The sequence below is a fragment of the Momordica charantia genome (genome assembly GCF_013281855.1).
Source record: "Momordica charantia cultivar OHB3-1 chromosome 6 unlocalized genomic scaffold, Mcharantia_2.0 BLBB01000006.1, whole genome shotgun sequence".
Taxonomy (NCBI): domain Eukaryota; kingdom Viridiplantae; phylum Streptophyta; class Magnoliopsida; order Cucurbitales; family Cucurbitaceae; genus Momordica; species Momordica charantia.
In genome coordinates, this window is record NW_028275164.1 from 28,891,397 (window position 1) to 28,914,629 (window position 23,233).

General features: G+C 32.3%; 2 protein-coding genes across 2 annotated transcripts; both read right to left on the bottom strand.

The window, feature by feature from the left end:
• Nucleotides 1-246: 246 nt before the first annotated feature.
• On the bottom strand, nt 247-5,542 carry LOC111023146 (putative lysophospholipase BODYGUARD 3). Its single transcript, XM_022300514.2, has 4 exons — nt 4,643-5,542; nt 4,095-4,423; nt 2,771-2,970; nt 247-841 (listed from the first exon to the last, which is right to left on the bottom strand). The coding sequence occupies exons 1-4, from the start codon at nt 5,166-5,168 to the stop codon at nt 517-519; spliced, it is 1,380 nt and encodes a 459-aa protein (XP_022156206.1). The 5' UTR covers nt 5,169-5,542; the 3' UTR covers nt 247-516.
• A 6,648-nt stretch (nt 5,543-12,190) lies between these two features.
• On the bottom strand, nt 12,191-17,894 carry LOC111024890 (GDSL-like Lipase/Acylhydrolase superfamily protein). The gene is made up of 5 exons (XM_022302709.1): nt 17,654-17,894; nt 15,731-15,861; nt 14,910-15,152; nt 13,811-14,069; nt 12,191-12,429 (listed from the first exon to the last, which is right to left on the bottom strand). Exons 1-5 carry the CDS (start codon nt 17,892-17,894, stop codon nt 12,191-12,193), a joined length of 1,113 nt encoding a protein of 370 aa, XP_022158401.1.
• Between the last annotated feature and the right edge of the window lie 5,339 nt (nt 17,895-23,233).

Sequence of the window (23,233 nt, forward strand, 5' to 3'; positions counted from 1 at the left end):
TTTAAGTGTCAACGTTGATGAAAATATCAAGATCTCAATTTTATGAAAATATCATATGAATGAATATTAATTTCTGCCTAATTTTTTTAAAAAAAACAAAAAAAACTTGATGGAGAATTTTCATGACATTGAGGGTATAAGATGGAGGACTTAAAAAGGAATATTTAATATATTTAACCCTAATATTTTCTTTAGCATAATCTAATAAATAATTAATAAAAAAAAGGTGGAACAAGACTCAAAAACTAGAAACAATTATCTGTATAAACTTTTATATAATTGACATATTCCATTAGCTAAACATTATATTTCATTTGAAATACTCCCAATAACATTGGGGGTATTTGGAAACTTCCACACGGCTTTGGCCCAAACAAAATACAGACTTTTCACACATGAAGAAGAAAGAGGAAGATTATTATTAATCCTCAATTCATTTTCCTTTTAAAATTTTTAATTACGATTAAGATATAATAATAATAGTAATAATAATAACAATAATAATATATTATTTAATTAAGCATTTGAGTTGCTCCAAATTTCTTCGAGCTCTCTGGCGAAAGCCGTCCGTCTTCCGAGGACAATGGTGATGTGGTCTTTATTTTCCACCACATTCACACGCGCCCTCGGCACACGCGCCTTCACGTTGTAGCTGCACTCGACCGGAATCACGTCGTCGTCGCCGCCGTGGAATATGTTCACGCGGCACTTTACGCCGTCGCGGATGGCGTCCAAGTACCTCTCGATCTTCCCGCCGGTGCCGCATATGACGTTGTGCAGTGTGTGCCACGCGGCGTTGTGAGTGTGGGAGAAGAACCCCTCTACCAAAAACGCCTCTATCCTGAAAAAAAAAACACAAAATAATTAATTATTTAAAAAGTTCATTGTTATTTAACTTATTTTAGCTTTGGATTAAAATAGGATAAATTATAAAAATTTATTACTAAACTGTGATTATGTCTTTTTAATTCTAAATTAAAAAAAAATACTTTCCACTCAAAATCGTAACATAAAAATATCTTTGGAAAAGTCAAAAGTACTCTAAAATATTTTGTGAGAAAAAATGCTTGTAAATTGCATTTTTGCCCATGTCATGTGCTTGACAAATTATTCAAATACACCTTCTTCAAAATACAAAATACAAAATAATTGAGATACACCATAAGGGGACAAGTTAATACTTAAAAAAAAATAGAGAAAGATACACTCACTTATTTTTCTAACAATTGTCTAAAATAATTTTTGAAAAAAACTTTAGTACTGGCATGAAAATTTATCCAGGCTATTTCTAATTATTGTTTGTCATATTAAAAATATTTAAAAATAGTTTTGGAATCCATGAAATAAACTAATATATTAAATTAGAAAAATAGGTACTAAATACTAATAGAAATTTCTCCTTATTTTTGTAATTACGTGTTAGTCAACAAAGTAAATAATTTCTGTGGTACGTAAGAGGAGTTAAATAGCCGCATTAAATTAGAAAATAAAAAAGTAAAACTCTGTCTCAGAAATAAAATAAAGTAAAAATAAAAAAGTAAAAATCTTACTCTTTTGAGAGAGAGAGAGAGAGAGAGAGATATATATATATAATATATATATATAATATATATATATAAGTAAAATGTAAAATTTTGATAAAAAAGTATTATCCACCAATTTATATAAATAAAAATCTTATTAAAAAAAAAAGTAAAAAGTACGATTTTGATAAAAATAATATCCACTAATTTATTTCGCGTCAGTTTCGTATTTTCTTTTACTGCCATGCCTCTAACGTACGTGACAATAGATATAATAAATAACATGCATTAAGTTTTTTTTTTTCTCTTTTGAAAAATATTTGACTCTTTATTGATAAATACCAAATATCTTGGTAATTTATGTCCAACCTACTCAATATTGAGCTATATCTCAAACTAAAAGATTATGAATTCGATCTCTCACTCCCACATGAATTGATATGTAGTCAAGTATTTCTTTTTTTAATCAAATTTAGAAATAAAAAGACCCGACCCACCACTATATCCAAATCAACTAAATGCTACAACTCGAATCCAAGTGAAAGAGTACTTCCTGACAAGTCAGAATTCATTTTCATTAAAAGGATTGAAGAGAGATAGTTTATCAAATTGGAATTTTTTTAGTTGAACACGTGAATATATGAATCTAATTGCTAATCTTTAGTGGTGAATAAATATTTTATCACTTGAGTTATATTTAAGTTGTAGAGATGTAGTGAACCGATCTTTTAAGGGTCAAAGGATCATAATTTTAGTTGACCGAACCTGACTTGGATCGGGTGGTGCGATAAATATGGTAGGACCAGAAACTTACAATTTTATTTTTTATTCTTGAATTTTGAAAACTTTTTTCTTAACTAGTCATATGCATTTTATTTTATTTCATTTCATTATATAGTAAAAGTTTGGTGGACGGTGAGGAAAACATTAAACTAAACAAGAAAACGTTGAATCAAACTCACTTTTATTAAATTAGCTAGCTACATGGACCACGTGTCTTACCTTTGTTCACCATTTTAAAGCAATTTTATTTTTGATAAAATTCACTTCATTTTCTTCTGAGTTAGACAAAAATTCCAAAAATACTTGCCTAAACCACAAAAAAACAACTCGCATCATGACAATAAAAGTAGAAGTATTTTTAAAACTTTGCAGAATTTCCAATTATGGTTGGTGTTTACGAAGGAAAATAAAAAGATTTAGGATTCAAGTTTGGTAAGAAAAATGAGAAGAAAAAGAGAAATTACCTGTTTCTGGTGACAAGTTTGGTTAGAAACTCCCAAAAGCGATGGTTCTTGCAAATGAGTAGGCATACCGTCCTGGATATATGCTCATACCAGCACGCTATCGACGCCCCGCACGCCATCGGCGGCCACACCCGACGCGGAGCGACCTTCTTCATCACGTATTGACTCCCCTCTTCCCCTTTCGGTACCGGATAGTACGGCTGCAATACAACCGTTCTTTAACTTTTAAATTACCACTGAATCTAAAAGTTTTGGAGCAAGAAATTTAACATCTGACTTCAACGACGACGATTGATGCTTCATCCACTAAACTATATTCCAATTGAGTATGGACCAAAGGTTGAGGAAAGTGACACTTTGATGTATCCTCCCTTTTAATTCCGATAGAGTTAAACAAGTTTTAAAAAATGTTTAAAAACTTTTTCCGCTTTCAAGGTAAGTCTAATAATTTTATCCCTTTCAATAATTTTGTATCTAATAAAATTTTAATTAATTAGACATTTTTTTATTTAGAAAAAATTAAAACCACTTATCATCTACTTTCTAAAGTTTATGAACCATTCTATTAGACTCAGTATACCAAATTTATAATTTAACCCGTATTAAATTATAACTAGACTCAACAGCATTTAAAGAGGTAATGGTATATATTTAATATTGTATTTATAACTCTTTCAATTATCACATATTAATTGTGTAATGTTGTCCATTTTCAATTTGACAAATATAAACATTTTGTAATTGTCCCTATATTTCTCAAATTTTAGTGTATGAAATTTTAAAAGCAGCACAATCAAGTTTTCTTTACTAAAAAAAATCAAGTCTTTTATTTCTATTTTCAAATATTTTTTTTTTCAAAACATAAATAAAATCATTATTTTTGACATTAAAAAATAAATAAAACATAAAAATTAAAATATTTAATTTTAAACATTAAATTTCACATAAAAAATTCTTTTTCTTTAATTTAAAATTTTTGAAAACCAAGATTACCAAACATATTTATATATATTTTTTCAATTAAAGAAACAAAAAATAGTTACTAAATTCTATTTTATTTATTAAAACATAAAGAAACAAAAAACAGAATCTCTCTGAGTAACATTCTGGTTCTTTATTTTTTGTTTTCAATTCATTAAGAAAGAAAAATATGATTGCATTTTGTAATTATTTCTTATATTTTATCTTTCTGAAGCTAATTCCAAAATTTTTTACGTAATTTTGACAAAGTTTCTAAAGAAAAAGAAATTTCTAAATACTCAACTTTTAAGTAAAAACAAGAAACAGAAACAGAAACGATGACCCAACAAGAATGAAGACTCACCGGCGCGAGAAGCGTAAGGGACTTGACGGAGGCGGGGTACTTGACGGCGAGAGCGAGAGCCAAAATGCAGCCGAGGGAGTGAGCCACGATGTGAAAGGATTTTACTTTATACGCCTCTAAAACCGACGTCTCGATCATCTCCACGTGTTCTTTCAACGTGTACAGCGAATCCGACGGCTTCGGGCTCCTCCCGAACCCCAGCAGATCCACCGCCAGCAGCCGGTATCTGGCCTTCGCCGCCGCCGACAACTCTGGGAACACCGTCTCCGTCCAAAACTCCGACGACGAAATGAACCCATGAATGAACACTACGTCTTCACGTGCCTCATCTGAAAATACACATCACCATCATACTCCCCTTTAAATCCTTTTTTTCTTTTCGGCAAAAATTCGATTTTTATTTTACCCTCTTTATCCTTATTTTGAGTTTTAATAAAAACTTAATTATAGGAGTTATACTCGAATTGACAGTTTCCGAACAGCGGGTAAGTGGATATTAGGTTGAAAAAAGTTAAATGAAATTGACCGGTCTGGAGATAGTAAATTACCTTTAGGTCCTTGGGCTCGAACGAAGAGCGACTTTTTGGAAGAACACCAACAAGTACAGAGTTTGCAATCGCAATCGGACCACCTGGCGATCGGGTATTGGCGGCCATTGATCTTGTCTTGAAGCATTTCCACAATGGTGGAGTTGACAGTGAAGGTGGATCCGACGGCGGGCTTGGGCGGCGGAGGCAGAAAAGGTTTGACCTTGAGGCGGCGGAGCTCGGCGGCGGTGACTTTAGACAGCTCGGCCACCAGAGAAGGGCGAGTGTAAAGAGTGTCGGAAACTTCCTCAAGCTGCAGCCTAGCAGAGGAACAGAGGCCTTTGTCGGACACCAAAATCTTGTTCCCACGGCTGCTTATGGCCTCCTCTTTAGGGGAAGAACAATAGCAGGGCTTCCACTCCGATTCAAAGCAGAAATCCGCCACTTTGTAAGCAAAACACAACACAATATCAATAACGTCCAGAATAGAGAAGAGGAAGAAGCTGAGGGTTTCGTTTATCAGCCGCCCGACCATCGCCATTGCCATCCCAAAAAAAGAAAAAAACAGGGCCGGGTTACCTAATTTGTGTCATTGGAAAAAGAAATGGTAGAAATCGTATGGGGGTGACGCGAGTTTGAGGTCTTTTGAATGGGAAAGGAGTGTGTGGAGGTGGGGGTGTATTAAAAACTGGAGAGGAGAGAGAGGGAATAGTCACAGAGGAGCAGATAGCAGATGAAATGAATTGATTGTTTCATTTAACGCCATCTGTAGAACAAAGGAAGAAATGGGGTGGGTGGTGGTTGAACTGAATCTCTATTTCTCTCTCTCTTTCTCTTAAGGCAACCAAATTCTCCTCGGCAAATGGGAGTCTTGGCTACAAGTTTTTTCTTTTTCTCCACCACCAAACAAACACACAAAACCCCTCCTCTTTATATAGGGGGGAAATGGTTGTGCTTTTTTTTCTTTTTGGGTTAAAAGATTTTGGTTACATTTGCTGATTTAGTCCCTCTATTATCATCTTATGCTTTTAGCACCATTTGATTGGACTAGTGGGTAACCCAACAAAATTTCATTCTCAATGGGGGTAACCTACTGTTTTTGCACCAATTTTTATCATTTGTTAGTCCTATTGAGATGAATGTTTTAATGTTTATGTTTAAATGAGACTTATTAGATAAAATTGAAATTTGGAACAAGGTTATGTTCATGAAATTGACATCAACATGAGGGGTAAATTAATGTTTTTGTAGAATCTCACAAAAATTGATAAAATATAAAAATAAACGTCAACGTGATATCATTAATATGGCTATGGTGTTAATATTATTAATTTTTTTTAACTTATCTAGAAACTGTGAAATTAAATTCTAATTTGTTAATTTAAATATTTATTACGAAATTTTTGTTTTTATAATTTTTTAAGAAATATCTATTCACATCAACATTTTGTCAAGGAAAATATTAAAAAAAAAGTTGAGATTTCAATTTCAACGTTATTTCCAATTCACATGATAGTAATTGAAACCTTGATTTGGGCATAATTATTTAAGCTTTTTAGAGTCAATTCTCTAACCCCGTATTTGCGACGTTATATTCTTTAAAAAAAAAGAAATGGACCATGTTGAATTTATTGATACGCCCACACTAATTTTATCTCGTTTTGTCACACGGTACATTTAGTTACAAAACGGAAAATTCAAAGATATAATAATTATTCTTTGAAAAAATATATGTAATCAAGATAATTTTTTTTTAAAACCTATGGACCACCAAATTTCAATAACTAAAATTATAATTTAAACCTTAAATAAAAACCCTCAAAATTAAATCGAAGGCAGAGAATAAATCCAAAAGAAAAAAAGAAAAAAAAAAGACATTTTTCTTGGCAACTAGGATTACAGCTCATACAATGTGGTTATAGTCAGAAATTTGAGGCCAAACTCATTAAATATTTTGTTCACCACATTAATCTTAGTAAATGAATAAATATATGAGAAAAAAAAATCCTCTGATATTTAATGCGAGCTGCATAAGCCACATGACCTCTTCACCACCGTCTAACTGGTAAATGTCAAGTTATCTATAAGATCTAAACCAAATTCATGGTCGGTTCTCACTAATTTGTTAACAACTTGTGTATGCTTGAGATTAAGCAATTTTGTAATGGCTCTTCTTTTTTGTGTAGATATATATTAGAAACCCTCTGAGATATAGAGAGTTTCCTAGGTTTTGAAGAAGGTAGGAACCCTTTCATTCATAGATAGTAGGTGAGAAACGTACCACAAGAGGTTATATAAAGACTCTTAAGTTTAGAGAAATGGTTGACATATCATAATTACAAAAGAAAGATCATTTAGACAATGACTATGAGAAGCACAAACTTTTATGTCTTCTCGTAGTTGTGCAAATAATTTGGAAGTACCGTTGAAAGTACGATTTTTTTTTCATTCTAACCGAATGTTCCCTGAGATAGAACAAAAAATATTGCTCCATAGAATATTATTATGTCTGGTGGAGTGGGGAAAGACATACCTTCTTGAATGAAGTCTTCGAGCCCACGAGAGGAGGCTTTTGAAAGTTTTGACAAAAAGATTTGTCAAATCGATATTGTGAACCCACAAGGTAGACATAAGTGATCAAAAGATTTCGAATTCAGATGGCATAAGATGCACCAACGGAAACAAATGCAAGTGATTTTCCAACGAAATTGATCAATATAACGTGTATCAACTATTATCAAAGGTTATAGGCTTGGAAAGATACCTAATAGAACTTTGATTTTTTTTTCGAGGGTAACAAAGAACATAATAAAGATATGAAAATATATATGTGAGAAACATAAAGAGAAAAGGGAGGCGTTCACTCTAATTTAAACAATAGTTGATATATATTAAATGTAGGCAAAACCGATCCCATTGAAGAATTTTTCCGAAGATTCATTGGAATAAAACAAAATTTTAGATTTTATCTTTGAGAAAAGCTTTTGTTGTTGTTCAAGTTCGTTCGAGATGAACAAATGACGTGTCACCTCTTATGTGCTACTCTGCCAATTGGTTTTGAGATGAAACTCCATGAATATTAATATGGTATCAGAGCCCAAACACTCAAACGAGCATAAGATCCGATCAAGATTAGTGAGACGAGAAAAGGATTAAGGAACCTAACAAAGTTCATGAACTACTTCTTTTATTGCTAATTGGTTTTAAACTCAAACAAACATGTGGAACAAAAATTGACTTCGCAAAGATGGGTGAGCCCAAAGATATTCATGGAAATTATCATGAAATTTATAAAATATATAAAAATTAATAAACCCAACATTTCACCCTTTAAAAAAGTTAAAAATTCTTATTATTAAAATTATGTCCACATTACTTCTATTTCAGTAATATTTTTTTATATCTAATTGATTTTTATAAAAATGTCGATTAATCCATTGTGTTAATGTTGAACCTATCAACATATAAAAATGTTGATAGGAAGATGCAACTTTAAAATTAAAACACTTAGCAGGGTAGGGAGCTCCGAGAGCATATTTCGCCTGCTAGAGGTGTAGAATTAGCAACTGGAGGAGCAAATTGCACAGCTGCAGCAATTGTTGGGCCAAGGGCCCCCAGCTGCAGTGTTCCGGCCAAAAGCTGAGCCGCATTTCTGTCAAATTAACGTCAAGGTTGGTAGAAGAAACAATGCCCTGAATGATGCCATTCAGCAGAAGACTTTGCTTGCAACGAGGGCTTTCAGTTTCTCATCCTTTTCCTCCGTTGTTTTAGTGGCGATGTTTGACCTTCATTTCTTCCCTAATCTTCCCTAATTACCTTCATTTTTTTTTATCTTTTTGTCATGACTTTCTTATTCTTTTATTTTGAACTATTAAAAAGGCTTGACTGCCTTGATTGGATGAGACCTGATTTTATCTTTGAGCATTTGTGACTCTTGTACAAGCGTTTTCCCTTCAACCTTATCCGAACGATCGCCACTATCATGACTTCGTTATTTGCCATGTAGCAGGCTGAGGTTTAACCACCCCTTCTTGTATGCGGCAATTGAATGTTGTCCCATCATTTGACATAATTTGTGAGTCAGGTAGATTTTTCGTCACTCAAGCGTCGTGCACCTTTTCGAGGCGCGTCTCCTTGCTCCCATATCAGGTTAAAGGTGCGTTTGTTCTCCTTGTTGGCTTCTCGTCGCTTGCCTTATGTTTAAAAAGGGTCGGCAAGCCATCTTGGTTTTCCTTGCAAGCCCTTCCTAGTTTTCATCAAGATGTCCAAGTGCTGCCTGTTGGGATTATGGACTCAAAAGAGAAAATCTATATCCTATAAAGAAAAGAATTTTTCAACACTATTATCAATTCCTACCGGGAGTAGAATATTGTTGTCTTATAAGGATTACAATATTGTTTTCCTATAAGAATTAGGATATTTGGCCTCTTATAAATAGAGCTTTTATGTTAAGGTTTCATTTGTACAGAATCCAAATAAAAGAGACTTGAGTGGTTGTGGGCAGTGTTGAAAAGGATTCTGTATCCAGTGGATTTAGTGAGTGTTTTTCATTCATGTACCTAAGTATAGTGTGTTATAATACTTAGAAGTTAGAGGGTTTTTGTTGGGACCTCTAGGGGATATTTTTAGGGAGAGTTTTATATTTCAATCCTTAAACAATTATTAGTAAATTACCCACATCTGAGTGGAAGACTCGACGTAGCCCTTAGTGGTGAACCAGTATAATTTGCTGTGTTGTTATTTTTGTGCTTTTACAGTTTTCTTCATATTTTCATATATTTTGGTTGTATTTGGATATTTCTGTGGAAGGGGAAATTATTCAAGGTCTTCAATTCCCCAACAAGATTGTTGGATTTGTAAGGTGATTGCAAACAAAGTCTCACATTGGCTAGGGAAGGGAATGATCATGGGTATATAAGACAGGACAATTATCTCCATTGGTACGAGACCTTTTGGGTGAAACAAAAAATAAAGCATCATACCATTGTGGAGATACTCGGATACGAACATAGTCGTTTACACATTTTGTAGGCCTATGATGCCCTCCTTTTGTACTTCTTCCTCATAAATGAAATTTGTGATTATGCTAATCTTTTTTTGTCTCGACTTGCTGTAATTTATTATGCTGCATTTCTGGGTAGAAGTTAGTATGATCATTTTTTAACTTTGTCATCACCGTTTGCATAGATAATTTTCTCGAATGGGGTCGAGCTCCTTTTTGTTGAAGGCTTACTTCTCAGTTTTGACTTTCAGAATGTCTTTCGAGTCTATCAGGCAGTGGTGAATTCGTTTGAGGGATCGTCCGTCGACTCTAGGCTTAGGTATATGGTTATTGGTATTTTAGGGACAAGTAGAACTCTTTCAGCGAGGGGCCTTCCTCTAGGGCATTATCCTTGGGGTTACATCATCTTAGTAAAGTTTTGACTTGGGGCCTTGGGGTTCTTGACGAACATGGCCGCAATCAATTTTTCTCGCATAGGTGTCATGAAGGTGCCATGTACGCCTTCGTCCCCAGGCTTTGGGTTACCGGCAAATAGAAATCTAGCACTAGTATAATGCTTTGTCGAATGCACTCTGATGTTGGACCTCAAGTTGAAACAGATATGAAACAAGTAGAGTAGAAAGGCAGTAATCTTGTGGGCGAAAGTCTACTTGAAAGTGTATGCAGAATTCTCACAAGGAGTTGTGTAAATAAAATCCGCTTACCTTCATTAGAGTTGCTCTTCTTCTTATATATTGAGAGAGATGTTGATAGAGTGTGTATCAGAGAGAGAGAGAACGGCATGCCGCATTAGGGGTTGTTGGGACAACCATGCTCCTAGCCTCTGTGTTTTGTAGAAGGGGGCACGGCGGCGTCCTGTGGGACTCTCTCGAGCGTATCACGATTTGGACGTAAGGTATCAGTATCCTGCTTACTAGCTATTCCTCATTTTTCCAAGTGCAATCAGTCTCTCGACCAATGTGCTCGATCTTCGTGTAGTTTTTGTTGACTGGTCCACACGACTTTACTAGATCTTAGACGCGTATCACCTTTGATTTATCCAATAACGCACCAACCATTTCTCAACTTTTAAAATTAAATAATTCTTATAAGACAACTATCAATGCTCGAAAACTTTGAAAATTTTCAATTAGCAGCACCCAATAAACTTTCTAATCATAATATTTACATCTATTGCCAATCAAAATTTGTCTTCCACTTGATGAAATTTTTGGTGACAATGGAATCTTCCCTATTTGTCTGTAGTTCCTATTTGATCATTACCACAACCAAAATCCACCACGTTGGTGGTTGTTTGTGCCTCCAGCCATTGACACACGTGAGTGAATACAGAAGTTTTTTGTCTTCTCAAGTGACCCCATTTTAATTTGAGGACTTGGTTTCATGATTATGCATGGGCACTTTAAATCCAAGATCAGTCATCTTCATCTCTATAAAAGGTGTCATATTTGGTGGACGTGATGATATGATGTCTTTTGGATCCATGTTTAAAATATCTATACAACTCTGAAAATGAAATAGTGGCACTCGTGGGTAAAAGATGTCTATGATGTGAGGATATCAGCTTTATTCGCATGTGATAATATATAACCATTTTTTGTTCTGATTTTCTTAGCTATTTTACAACTCCTCGAATATATATTTTTTTCGTCACTAATCCGTCATGAATATTATTCTGTATGTTCTTATTTAATATAAACGCCTTTTAAATTCGTTGACATATTTGGAGATATTGTGTATACTATAGTATAGACCAAGATTAGATTAGACCACGTTCATATGAGACTTTGGTCTAAAATCAAATTTTTTTAATAGTATAGTCCATGAGTATCTGCATAACAAACAATTAAAGATTAGGTTAGATTACAAATTTAGTTGATAAATTTTTAAATTTGTGTCTGATAAATCTCTAAAACTTAAGCCAATATGAGTTTAATTAATAAGAAACATAAAAACTTCAGCCAATATGAGTTTAATTAATAATTAACATATGTTTCTGATCAAGAGCTCATGAATTCAAATTCTTTATTGTACTAAAAAAAAATTTTTAAATTTCAATTTTATGTTTAATAGATTCTTGAACTTAAGTATATATAATAAGTCTATCATGAACAAATTTGTTAAAAAAAATTAGCAGATCTATTAAACATAAAATTTAATTTTGTGTCTACTAGGTTTGTGAATATTAAAAAAAAAAAGTCAAATAGGTCTAGGACCAATTATACATAAATTCTAAAGTACTTTAGAGACCGTTTAGATATAACATTAAAAGCGTTTAATGACCTATCACATTTTTAAAATTTTATAAATTTATTAGACATAAAATTGAAAGTTTGGTGACTTATTAGATATTTTAAAGGTTCAGAATTTTAGTGGACACAAATTCAAACTCACAACCTAGTTGAAGTTTATGTCAATTATCGCAGAGCTATGCTCGCTTTGATAACTTTTTAATTTAACTTAAAAATTGTGATATGAGAATAAAAATAAGATCACAGTCAAACATTGTAGGTAAATTAACACAACACAATATGCTACGAGATCGACGTAAACATAGTTCAACTGCATTAAGAACGGTAGGCGTAGAGTTGACGAATGTTGATAGGAGAGCTAATGGTTTCATCTCCATCAAGGAGCTCTTTGGCAATGATGATATTAGCAGCTTCTGTTGGGTGATAAGCATCCCAAAACACATATTTCGATCGATCATCACAAAGAGAAGAGCTTCTATTTTGGTTTTGGCCCTTGTAGCAAACGAAAGGAGGGAAGTATCCACCACAACATGGTTGCTTTGCATCCACGAACCCTAACATATTGCTCAAAAATCAAAGTTATAAAAGATTTTGTGAAGAAATGTGTATATATATGGTGCATTTGATTATGCTTAAATGGCGTTTTTTATAATTATAAATTTTAGTTTGAATAGTTTGAGCTAGATTTCGACTTGGGTCTCTGTGATTTTAAAATTTTCATTGCGGTACCTATACTTTGGTTAAACCATTGTCTAAAAAATCCTATATTAACATTTCTCTTATTTTATATCTTTTTTGGACGTGGTTGATATCAATATTCATGGGTTCAATCTCAAAACCAATTGGTAAATGAGAGGGGTAGGTCATGTCTATTATAAAATCCCTTCTTTTATCAATGTGAGATCCTTAACATGACCCTTTAAGATCGTGACTCTTTTGGCTCATCGATCTTAGTCGGGATCCCATTTTTGGACCGGATACTCATTTGAGCTTTTTGGGCTCTGATACCATATCAATATTCATAGGTTCCATTACAAAACTAATTGGCCATAAAAGGAGTAGCTGCATTATAAACCTTTGTTAGGTCACTTATTGGGATCTTTAACAGTTGAGAGAGAAATTAAGGGACGAGTTTTGAGAAGTATTGTTTTTGAAGATGTGTGCAGCAAAACATATGGCTCCTTAGATACTATTTTTCTTTACCAAAAAACACAATTTAGGTGTGTTTGGTATACGTTACTGTTTTTTATTTTTCAAAGGAAAAATATAACTATAATAACTATTTCTTATTTCTTTTTATTTTGGTAACCTTTTTTTTTATTTTTTGTTTTCTAAAATTTTAAATTAGAAAACTGATGAAAATTAATATTAAAAAACTTTATTTTACATTTTATAAGTCAAAGTGTTAAAATAATGTTTTTATTTATGTTTTGGGAAAATTTTAAAATGAGAAGAAGAAACCATTAATTTGATTTTGTTGTTTTCGAGAATTTCTACATAATTTTGGAAACATTTGTTAAAAATGAGGAAAAAAATAGCTACTAAAGACTTATATTTCTAAAAACTTGGAAAAGAGAAACAAGAAATATGAGATGAAAACATTACTAAACCAACCAGCTCGTATTTTATATCCGATTCAAAATCTAATATAATTAACCTAAAATAATAAATCAATTTAAATTTTACAAATACCTTATACTAAAGGTCAACTTATTCACCTTTATCCTACCACCTCCAAAAGAAATGTGGCAGGTTAGAAAAAAAGCCAAGACATTTTAGAAGATTTAACACAACCATATAGTATAAATTTTAAAAATATCCTAGCGACAAAAATGGGTAATTTAAAATTTTTCTTAGTTTAGGAAAAACCCTCTAATATTTTAACCCAAAATGGAAAGAAAAGCCATGTGAAATATGGGGTTTGAGAAATCTAACCATATTGTTGATAATTATCAATAATCTGCATGAAGACAGCATAGGAATTGGCATAAACGAACATGGTTTTGGGGTTGAACTCTTGATTCAATTGGTCAACCACTTCACTCAGCCTAAAATTGTAGGCTTCAATCAGCTGATTCACTTCTTCTGAGCATTCATCATTTGGTGCAAATTGCAGTGTCCTGACAAATGGAATACATCCAAGTGGTCCAACTCCGACCACTACAACCTTTCTTGCCCCAACACCGTGGAGTCGCTTCATCAACAAAAGCATCCACAAGTCAATCTCAAAGGGTCCGTCGAGTAATGTTCTTGTTTTTTTTTCCTGTGTCTTTATTTTTAAAATGTTACCAAACTAAAAAACGACATAAATCACTATTAATATTACCAAACGTAAATATAAAATTGTTTATGTTTATGTTTCTTGTTTGTCTATTCATTTTTCATTTTTCTTGTTTTAACGTAAATGTTATCAAAGGGACTCAAAACTAATGAATAGGACAAACTGATATAAAATCGTGAGTCATACACCCTATTTAAAGTTGACCCACTATGTGGTTTGGACAAAAACTAAAAGTAGGGAACATGGGTTGAAATAAGTGCTTGTTTCAAAATTTTCTTTGCCCAAAATCATGCCAAGCTCTTTGAGTCCTACCAAAAAGCAATATTGTCCAACAATTGACACTAAACTCTCATGTGTCCTTGCATTCTTCTTTTTAATTACATATATATGGTGGGCAACCTTTTGGCCTAGGGCTTTCGTGGTGGAGGCAATTGGCCAAAACACGTTTTTAATAGCAACTCTTCAAAAAGGTAAATATATATGAATCGACTGTTTCTTTTTCCTCCAACTGCTCTTTATTATTTCTTGGATTAATTTTAAAATTTGTTTCCAAAATCCAAGTCTAAGTTTTGAAAACTGAAAAAAACATAGTAGTTTTTGTTTTCAAGACTATAAATTCATGTGTTGTGTTTTTTTTAAATGGTGAGAAACATACTAAAATGATAATTTGCTTCTTTCTAGCTATATTAATAAACAATGCAAGAATAAACTTGATGAAGTATATGAATGTTAAGACATTTTATATCGTTTTACCTTGAGCTGTATTGTTATGTTGGAGATCATATGATCCAAGTAATCACTTGGGGAAGCCTTGTTTGTTTGGAAAATTGGAATGGAGGGTTGGATGTAGTTGATTATATCATTGGATCCAACTGTTAAAGAGAAAATTGCATTCTTCAAAACCTCCATTGTTTCATTCTCTCCCTTTACCTTCACCATGTACCTTCTACTCTCCTCAAAATTCTTCACTTGCTCCCTTAGTGGAATCCTTCCCAACTGTGTTCCACATAAACAATTTATTCAAAAGCTTGTATTTTTCTACAAATTATTAGTAATTTTTACATTGACATTAGGAAAAAAAAAACATCTTCAGTATACATTTTTGCTCGTTGAATTTCATGCCAATATTCGAGTCCATGTGTGTCGAGAGTATTGAGAATATATTGAAAATGTTGAATTTAGGTTAAATTACTATTTTAGTCCCGACCCTATTGTTTTAAAAGCTTGAATTTGACCATTATACATGATCTTGTTAAATCTCCTAAAACATCGCCTTATTGAGTACCTCTTAAAAGTTCATGGTTTTTTGATCTGATATATAAAATGTGCGACATAACAACTATCATCTAGTACCGAAATGATGAGGTTTAGAGAGATTTAAACCATTTAAAATCATTAAGGCCCTGATTAAAAGCAAAACATAAGTCATATAAACTAAAATGGTAATTAATTTGTTCTAAATCTAGTACAATGTGGCTCGTGATTTATCTTTTATGTATGTTTTTTGGAGGAAATGTTTTAATTTATAATATTTAATTTTAAGAACATATATAGTAATGTAAAAGTGGACTTACAAATAACAAACCAGTTTCATCCAAGATGCCAGAAGCTCCAGAAGCATAGTTTATTCCTCTATACATTGTGTCTACTTCTGTATTTGGAGCCAAAAATGGTGGAGGAAATGACTTGGCACCAAGATATTCATCTGATTCAAATACTTTATAAATACTTTAATCTATAATATAAAGTTGCTTTGATATATATATATCAATTCGACATATATATGGCATGCTATTTAAAGAACATTGGCAACATTGGTAAGAAAAACAATTTATAGTTTCTTCTATTTTTGTTTCTCTTACTATTAAAAAAAAAATCTCATTTTCTGTTTTTTATTTCTGATTTTTAAAAAGATTGATAAGATTGCTTTTTTTTTTTTTAATCATTTTTCGCTCACTTTTTTTCCCTTGTTCATAAGATCTCCCTTTTTTGTGTTCAATACACATTTTTGTTGAATGGTTGCAAATCTAACGTAATTAAGCTGGTCAAAAAAAAATAACAAATACACGGAATCATCATCGTTATAGTTACACCAAACTTACATTTAAGCACCCGTTTGACAAGTAGTTCGTTCATTTTCTGGTTTTTGGTTTTAGTTTTTGATTTTTCATTTTTAAAAAACGTGCTTGTTTTTTAAGATTGTTTTTGAAATTTTTAGTAAATTTCAAGGGGAAAAAAATAGTTTTCAGAAACAAATTTCTGTTTTCATAATTTCTTTTTTATCTTCTAATGCTGTAACTTTTTTTCTTTAAAATATTCTTACCAAAATTTCTCTCTCAAAATTCTTCTCCCTCTATAATTTTCATCTTGAAAATATTTACAATTATTTCTCTCCCTCTGAAATTTACATTTCTATATATTTCTATTTCTTTATTTTTTTCTAACATGCTACTCTCATCTTTCTTCTAACATGCTACTCTCATCTTTCTTTCTCTAAAAGTATAATATATGTATATTTTAAGGTTTTTCATTTTCAAATTTTGCCTTTTATAACTTTTCTTACTCTTTCTATATTTTTCTCTAACAAATATATCTTTCAATTTTTCTCCATCTAAATTTTGTCTCATTCAATTTTCCTTTTTACTTATAACTTAAGATTTTTTATTTTTGTCCTTTAACTTTACTCTTTCAAATTTACTCTCGCTAAAGTTTCTCATTCAAAATTTATATTATCTCTCTAAACTCTTATTTTCATGTCTCTACATTTAGAGATGACAAAAATTCTCGTAGGGTTCTAAGAACAGAGAATACAGTTTCCACTATGTCTCGTCCCGATTTCATTTTCTAAATAATTAATATATATTTGTTTTATTAAATTATGAATAAAATATTAAATATCTTTTAAACTAATTATTTATATCAGTAAATAATAATTTTTGAATAAAATAGATATAAATTATATATCTTTATTACTTTTTATCTTTTAAATTATAAAAAAAATCAAATTTATTATTAAACCAATAACTTTTCTCATGAAAATTTTCATCGTGACGATTCTTGAACTCGGACCTCGATTCTTGGAATAGGAAAGCAAGGTGGAAATGAGAATTAGAAATTTTTGCAAGAAGAGGATGGAAGAGGGGATCCTCACTTCTACTCCACACTATTGTCATCTCTACTTTATATAGATTTTTCGCTCTATAATATATACTTTAAACTTTGTAACTTTTTAGAAATAGAAAAATGGTGATCGGTTTGGTTTTTAGGTTTTCAAAAACAAAAAACAAAAATAGTTATCATACCGTACCCTTTTTTGTTTTTTAAAAACACAAACTAAAAATCCAAAATCAAAAACAAAAAAATCAAAAACTAAAAACATAAAATGTTATCAAAATGGGTCTAAGTTAATCACCAATTTTGTCTAAAATTATTCTAAACTCTAAATTACATTTCAAAATGGTGTGTTTCTGGTAAGCTTAATAAGAAATCCACATTACCAATAATATCAGAAATAGTCCGACCGTTGGTGAACCTTCCGGTGGGTTGGCCGCCGGAGGGCTTGAAATCGATGCCGTAGGGGGGCGAATCAGCCCTCGACAGAGTGAAAATGTAATCGTTATTCCCAACATCGACGAGCGAATCTCCAAACACGAATGTCGTTAGACAAAGACACGACAAGAAGTTCATGGCCGAAACAACTAACATTATAGTTATAAAGTGAGATCTAGAAAACTCCATTTTGATGAACATTTTCCTTCATTCCACATTTTGGTTAAATAATGAAGTGAAAAAACTTGATCACATTTGCAAGAGAAGCATAGCATGTGCATGTTCTCAAACTGCGATTTGAAGTAGTCGCCAATGGGAATAGGAAGCAGTCGTCTTCTAACGTAATTTTTTGTTTGCATTAGTGTCATTGTTTGAAGCCTTCAAAGGGCTTAGAAATGGACGAAATTGGCCATACCCTGGTTTTGGTGGGCAAAACTTTTTAAGGCTTTTCCTTTTTTGATATGGGTAAATATGTAATTTTGGTTTTACAATTTACTAATATCTGATTTTATATTTTATTTTATGTAATGATGGTTGATTTATACTAAACCACAATTTATCTAAATATCTATCTAAGATAATCATATTTGTTAGGGGTAAAATAACCTCAATCTAGAAGCAAGCTACATAAAAAGTCGAGTTAAGTAGCACGGAATAAATGTCTTTGTACTAAAAACGATCGAAGAATATGAGACTTGGGGTTTTTGTCCAAGGGGCCAAACTTGAGGGGAAGCTTTTCGATGTGAATTCTTTATCTTTATTGAACTTGAAAGGAGAAGATATTGAGAATACATTAGGTGATCTCTCCCTCTAGAAAATAGAGAGGAAAATCTCATAAATCGATGTAGGATAAGTGAGTATGTGTGATAGCTAGCACTACACCAATGTGTAATCTCTCTTCTTTTGTAAATTTCATCGAATCATTTTATTCCAGAAGAGTTGTGTGAAATTCATTATTATGTTTGGCCAAATTTACGCATCAACATATTAATTACATATATGTCTATATTAGATATCCAATTACTTTTATAATTATTTCGATATAAGATATTTTTAAATTCCTCTAGTATATCTAACTTTATATATGATGTATATTATACTAGTCACATATTAAACAATTTGTTTATATCTCATTTTATCCGAAGGGTTCAGGATCATTGAATTAATTTCAAAATCATGACTATTTTAAAATTTAAACTTTGAAGTTAATTCTACTTTGATTTCTGAATTTTAATAGGTAAACCATTTTCATCTTCATGATTTTCTTTGTCGTTAATTGTTTAATTGATAGATAATTAATATGATTTGAATGTGTATTAACCTCTTAACCTACACGAGTTGGAACCATATAAGTTGATTGCTGTAGGTACTGAATGGATAGATTATAATAAACGGAAGATTCATATAATATGGACTTAAATAATTGTTATTTTTTCAATATTTGAAAGTTCTTTTTTTCTTCTAATTTTTATTGATCAAAATGTCTATTTTGAAAGTTAAAAAACTACAATAAAATAAATTTGAAAATTTGAAACAAAAATGACATTTAAACCTAAATAATTTCTCATTAGATCATGTTGTTAAAGGCTAGTAAAGCAAAATCTAGGAATTGTTCCAAAAACAAATTTTAATTCCATTTTATGGTTCTTTTAACATCCACGACTTTTTCTATTTTGGTCCCAAAATTTTTAAAATAACTATTTTATTTTTTAATATTTAGTCACTAGTCGCACTCGTTTTAATCAAACTTATATATGTAGCTTTAATAGTTGTTCATGTTGGCACATTAATACATATATATTCAAAGATATATATATAATTCACATTTGATAAAAGCAAAAATAAACATAAAGATCATAATTGCTGTTATCAAGTAAAATCGGGGTGCCACACACGTTGCAAGCTCTGTCTGCCTACATAGACTGCGTCAAAGAGGAACCACAAAAGATTGAACACAACATACCCAATTGAGCTCCATACAAAGAATAGTCAGCAAGCAGGATGCTAACATCCTTTATCAAAAACTGTAATACGTTTTAGAGGATCACCCAGGATACTGTCACGTCTCCACTTGCGGTGTATAGAGGGAAAAAGAAGTTGTTCGATGGTCCCCATTAGACCAAGACGTGGCACACCGCCCTCCTGTCTCCACCCCTCACTCTCAAGCTTACCCACTCTCTCTCTTTCCATATATAAGGAAGAGAGCAATCTTACTCAAGGTAAGTAGTCTTTTTATTACACAATTCCATGTGAGAATTCGGCACACGTTCGAAGCACGTTCTCACCCTTGAGATTATTATCTTTTTACTCTATTTATTCCAAATTCATCTACTTACAATTTCGATTCTAATTTAAGCATTGGAGTGCGTCGATACACAGCACCACACCAGTGTATTAGATTTTTGTGTGTAGGTAACTATGACCTCAAGGACAAAGACGTTTGTGGTACGTCATACCAACAAGAAGTCTGCACATAAATCAACATCTACAATGGTCTTTTTTTAATACACATTTCAAAAGTTCAGTAATTAAACTTAAAAGATTTGAGACTAAAATGAGATTTCAACCGAGAGCAACAAACAAAACAACAACGAGAAAGAAAAAAATAACAAAAACAAAAAAAAACCAAGTGAAAGGATGGTTTGATCATTATAAGCTTAGTAGAGTCAACTCGAGGAACGTGGCATGTCACAAAAGGAAGACATTAAATATACAGCAACGAGATATCCGATCCCCCTTCATCTCATTTGACTTTTCTAGCTGCTCCTCTTTAATGGTCATACCATTTTTGACCTTTTTCTCTGCCATAAATTTGCTTCACTGTCTCCAACTTTTCTCTCACTAAACCTGTAAGCCCATTGATCAAATTATTTAAACACATTGATGGGGTAACTGGATTTCATTTATGTATCCCAAATTAAAGTCTGTGCACGTCGGAAAAAGAGAGAGAAATTACATCAAACTACACATATATAGAAGCTTTGACTTTGGATTTGGCAGCTTCAAAGACAAAATGAGCTGTGATCTTTAAATAGAATCCCATGTCTTGTGGGCAGCTTGCATGCAAAGAGTGTCTTCTTTGTGATTTTTTATTTTTTTTCCTTTTTTGATATACGGCTTCTTTTTATCTTGTCGGAGTAAAAAATATCTATGATATATAAATAAGAAGAACATTTTTAATTGATAGGGTCTATTTTTAGGTGATAAAAAATAAAATCATAGAGATTCAAATCTAAAATAGACATTATCGTACCATTGTAAAAATATAAAAGAGTTATTTGTCTCGTCATTTTGTTCGTTGACATGCATCGGCGAATTACGAGAGAAGCCTTTAGTCAAAAGGACAGAGAGGGTCTTCAACATGTGTCTCTGCAGAACCGTGTGGGTGTGGTTAGAAGTTAGCCAATTATGGTTTTTTATACAGTTAGAGCCATGCATGACTCTTAATTATGTTTTGTCAGTTTGGGAGATCCATTCTTCTGAACTCATAGGGCCTTGACGAATCAATGCTTGCAGAGGAACTGCAAAGACAAAATCTCAACTGACCTAAACTATGTAAGTCAAACATTAAGGACAACAAACATTTTCGTAATATTCTATCATGTTATTGTCTACTTTGGACATAAGTTTTCGTGGTTTTACTTTTGATTTCACCTGAACGTCTCATATTGATAGAGATGTTATCTTTCATTTATATACTCGTGGTGTTCTCTTTGTATAGCTGATTGTGGGAAGTTTCCTGCACCCCTACTGACATCTATTAGTAATTAAAAAGAATCTCTCTACTAATCCTTGTACTCTTTTGGTAGAATTTGAAAGTAAAATTATATTGAGTTAGACTAACTAAACTGAACAATATCATAGTATTTGTAACTGATATTTGAATGGCAAAAAGATATTGATATTGATGCAGTAATATTTTTACTAAATGAAATATATTTGCATTCAAATGCTCTACCACTGAACTAAATGAAATATATTTGAAGTGTGTTTTGGGATGGTATTTGTGTTCCAAGTGATCAGAAATAATGCTTTTTAGAACAAAATAATACAAGAGAAATTATTCAATTAAAAAATGGCATTTCAAATTAGTTGAAAACACACAAGTCAATGACAATATTTATGTCATTTTTAACCCAAATATAAAAACCCACAAAATTAGTTGGTGACTTGTTTAAAAGTGAAACTGTTCAAGGAAAAAAAGTCTAATGAGAAAACAAATCAAAAGCAGGAGGTTGGCTTAATAAATACTCCATTTTAATTATCTTCCATTTTCCTTCTTGGATCCAAATTTGTTTAGTGTATGGTTCCCCTTTAATCGACCAGTCTTTGGTAGCTCTAGTAAAGGCACCAGACCCAAATAATATGGTTATGCTCAGCACATGGAGAGCACAACCCTAGACTAGGGGTCCTGATCAAACACCTCGGCTCAGCACGCGACGAGTCCCACCTCAGCTTAGGGAAAGATTTGAAATTGTGGAACCCATCAGTCATGCCTCTATATTCCCTATGAATAACTAATTTAAGTATCGGAGTGTGTTACGTATACAACACCTTACTAGTGCGAGTTCTCTATACAAGTCATGACCTCCGTTAAGTCATCACGATCTTAGATCTGACACTATCAAGGTTCACCTGTGTTAATCACACATCAATATCATTTATATGTTGGCGCAGGAGGACGAGTCGTTGTTTGTCATAATCCTATGTTTAATATTTTGAATATATATTATTTTTATAACAAAATCATTGTATTCCAGTACATTATTAGTTGATATATGACATCTCAACAAGAATTTGAAGCTATGCGACAGAAATTTTTTTCAAATACATTCTAATTTTGTCGGCATAGACCACTTATGGCATCTTAGGCAACATTCTTAGTTAAGTTGAGCTCAAGGGGTGGATTATTGTGTGTTTTAGGTTCATTTTAGTCAGGTATAGTTTAAGGGAGGTGAGTTTACATACTTTGGCATGGGTTTATTTTCGTACCTCATCAAGCACTATTTTAGTTAAGTCGAAGTCGAGGGAGTGGGTTGTGTAAGTTACGTTTCATTTTAGCCCCTAAAACACCATTTTAGTCGGGCTAGGGCTAAGTTAAAGGGGTGTGGGTTTGTGATATCGGATGAGATTTTGGCAACTTAAAGGACCATTTCGCTTTTTGAGTTCAAAAGAGGTGGGGTAGTGTGTTTTGAGTTTATTTTGGTATCTAATTAGGAGCCATTTGGAGGAGACATGAGTCGATGAGTTTCGAGTTTATTTTAGTGCCTTAGATTTTAGGTACTTTTAGACGTGTTTTTAGCTACTTTGAAACACTACTTTGAAATGCAAATGGTGGCCATGTTAGGTACGTTTTGTTCTTGTTCATTTAACGCACTCCTTTATCCCTAGCTTGAAAATTTAAGGGCTCTTTTCATAATGTTTATATTCTTCCTTAATTTCTTGTGGAAATCTAATATTTCTATTAGGTTTCTTGTTCCTCATTTTTTAGAAACATTCCAAAAAATGTATAGAAATTTTGTGAACAA

Excerpts from the sequence above, each read along its gene's own strand:
- LOC111024890 (XM_022302709.1), bottom strand. The coding sequence starts at position 17,894 with ATGGAGTTTTCTAGATCTCACTTTATAACTATAATGTTAGTTGTTTCG. Across the intron at positions 15,862-17,653 it reads GACTATTTCTGATATTATTG|ATGAATATCTTGGTGCCAAG; the intron begins GTAATGTGGATT and ends TATTTGAATCAG. Across the intron at positions 14,070-14,909 it reads ACATAACAATACAGCTCAAG|CGACTCCACGGTGTTGGGGC; the intron begins GTAAAACGATAT and ends TTGTTGATGAAG.
- LOC111023146 (XM_022300514.2), bottom strand. The coding sequence starts at position 5,168 with ATGGCAATGGCGATGGTCGGGCGGCTGATAAACGAAACCCTCAGCTTC. Across the intron at positions 2,971-4,094 it reads CCCTTACGCTTCTCGCGCCG|CCGTACTATCCGGTACCGAA; the intron begins GTGAGTCTTCAT and ends GTTGTATTGCAG. Across the intron at positions 842-2,770 it reads AAACTTGTCACCAGAAACAG|GATAGAGGCGTTTTTGGTAG; the intron begins GTAATTTCTCTT and ends TTTTTTTTTCAG.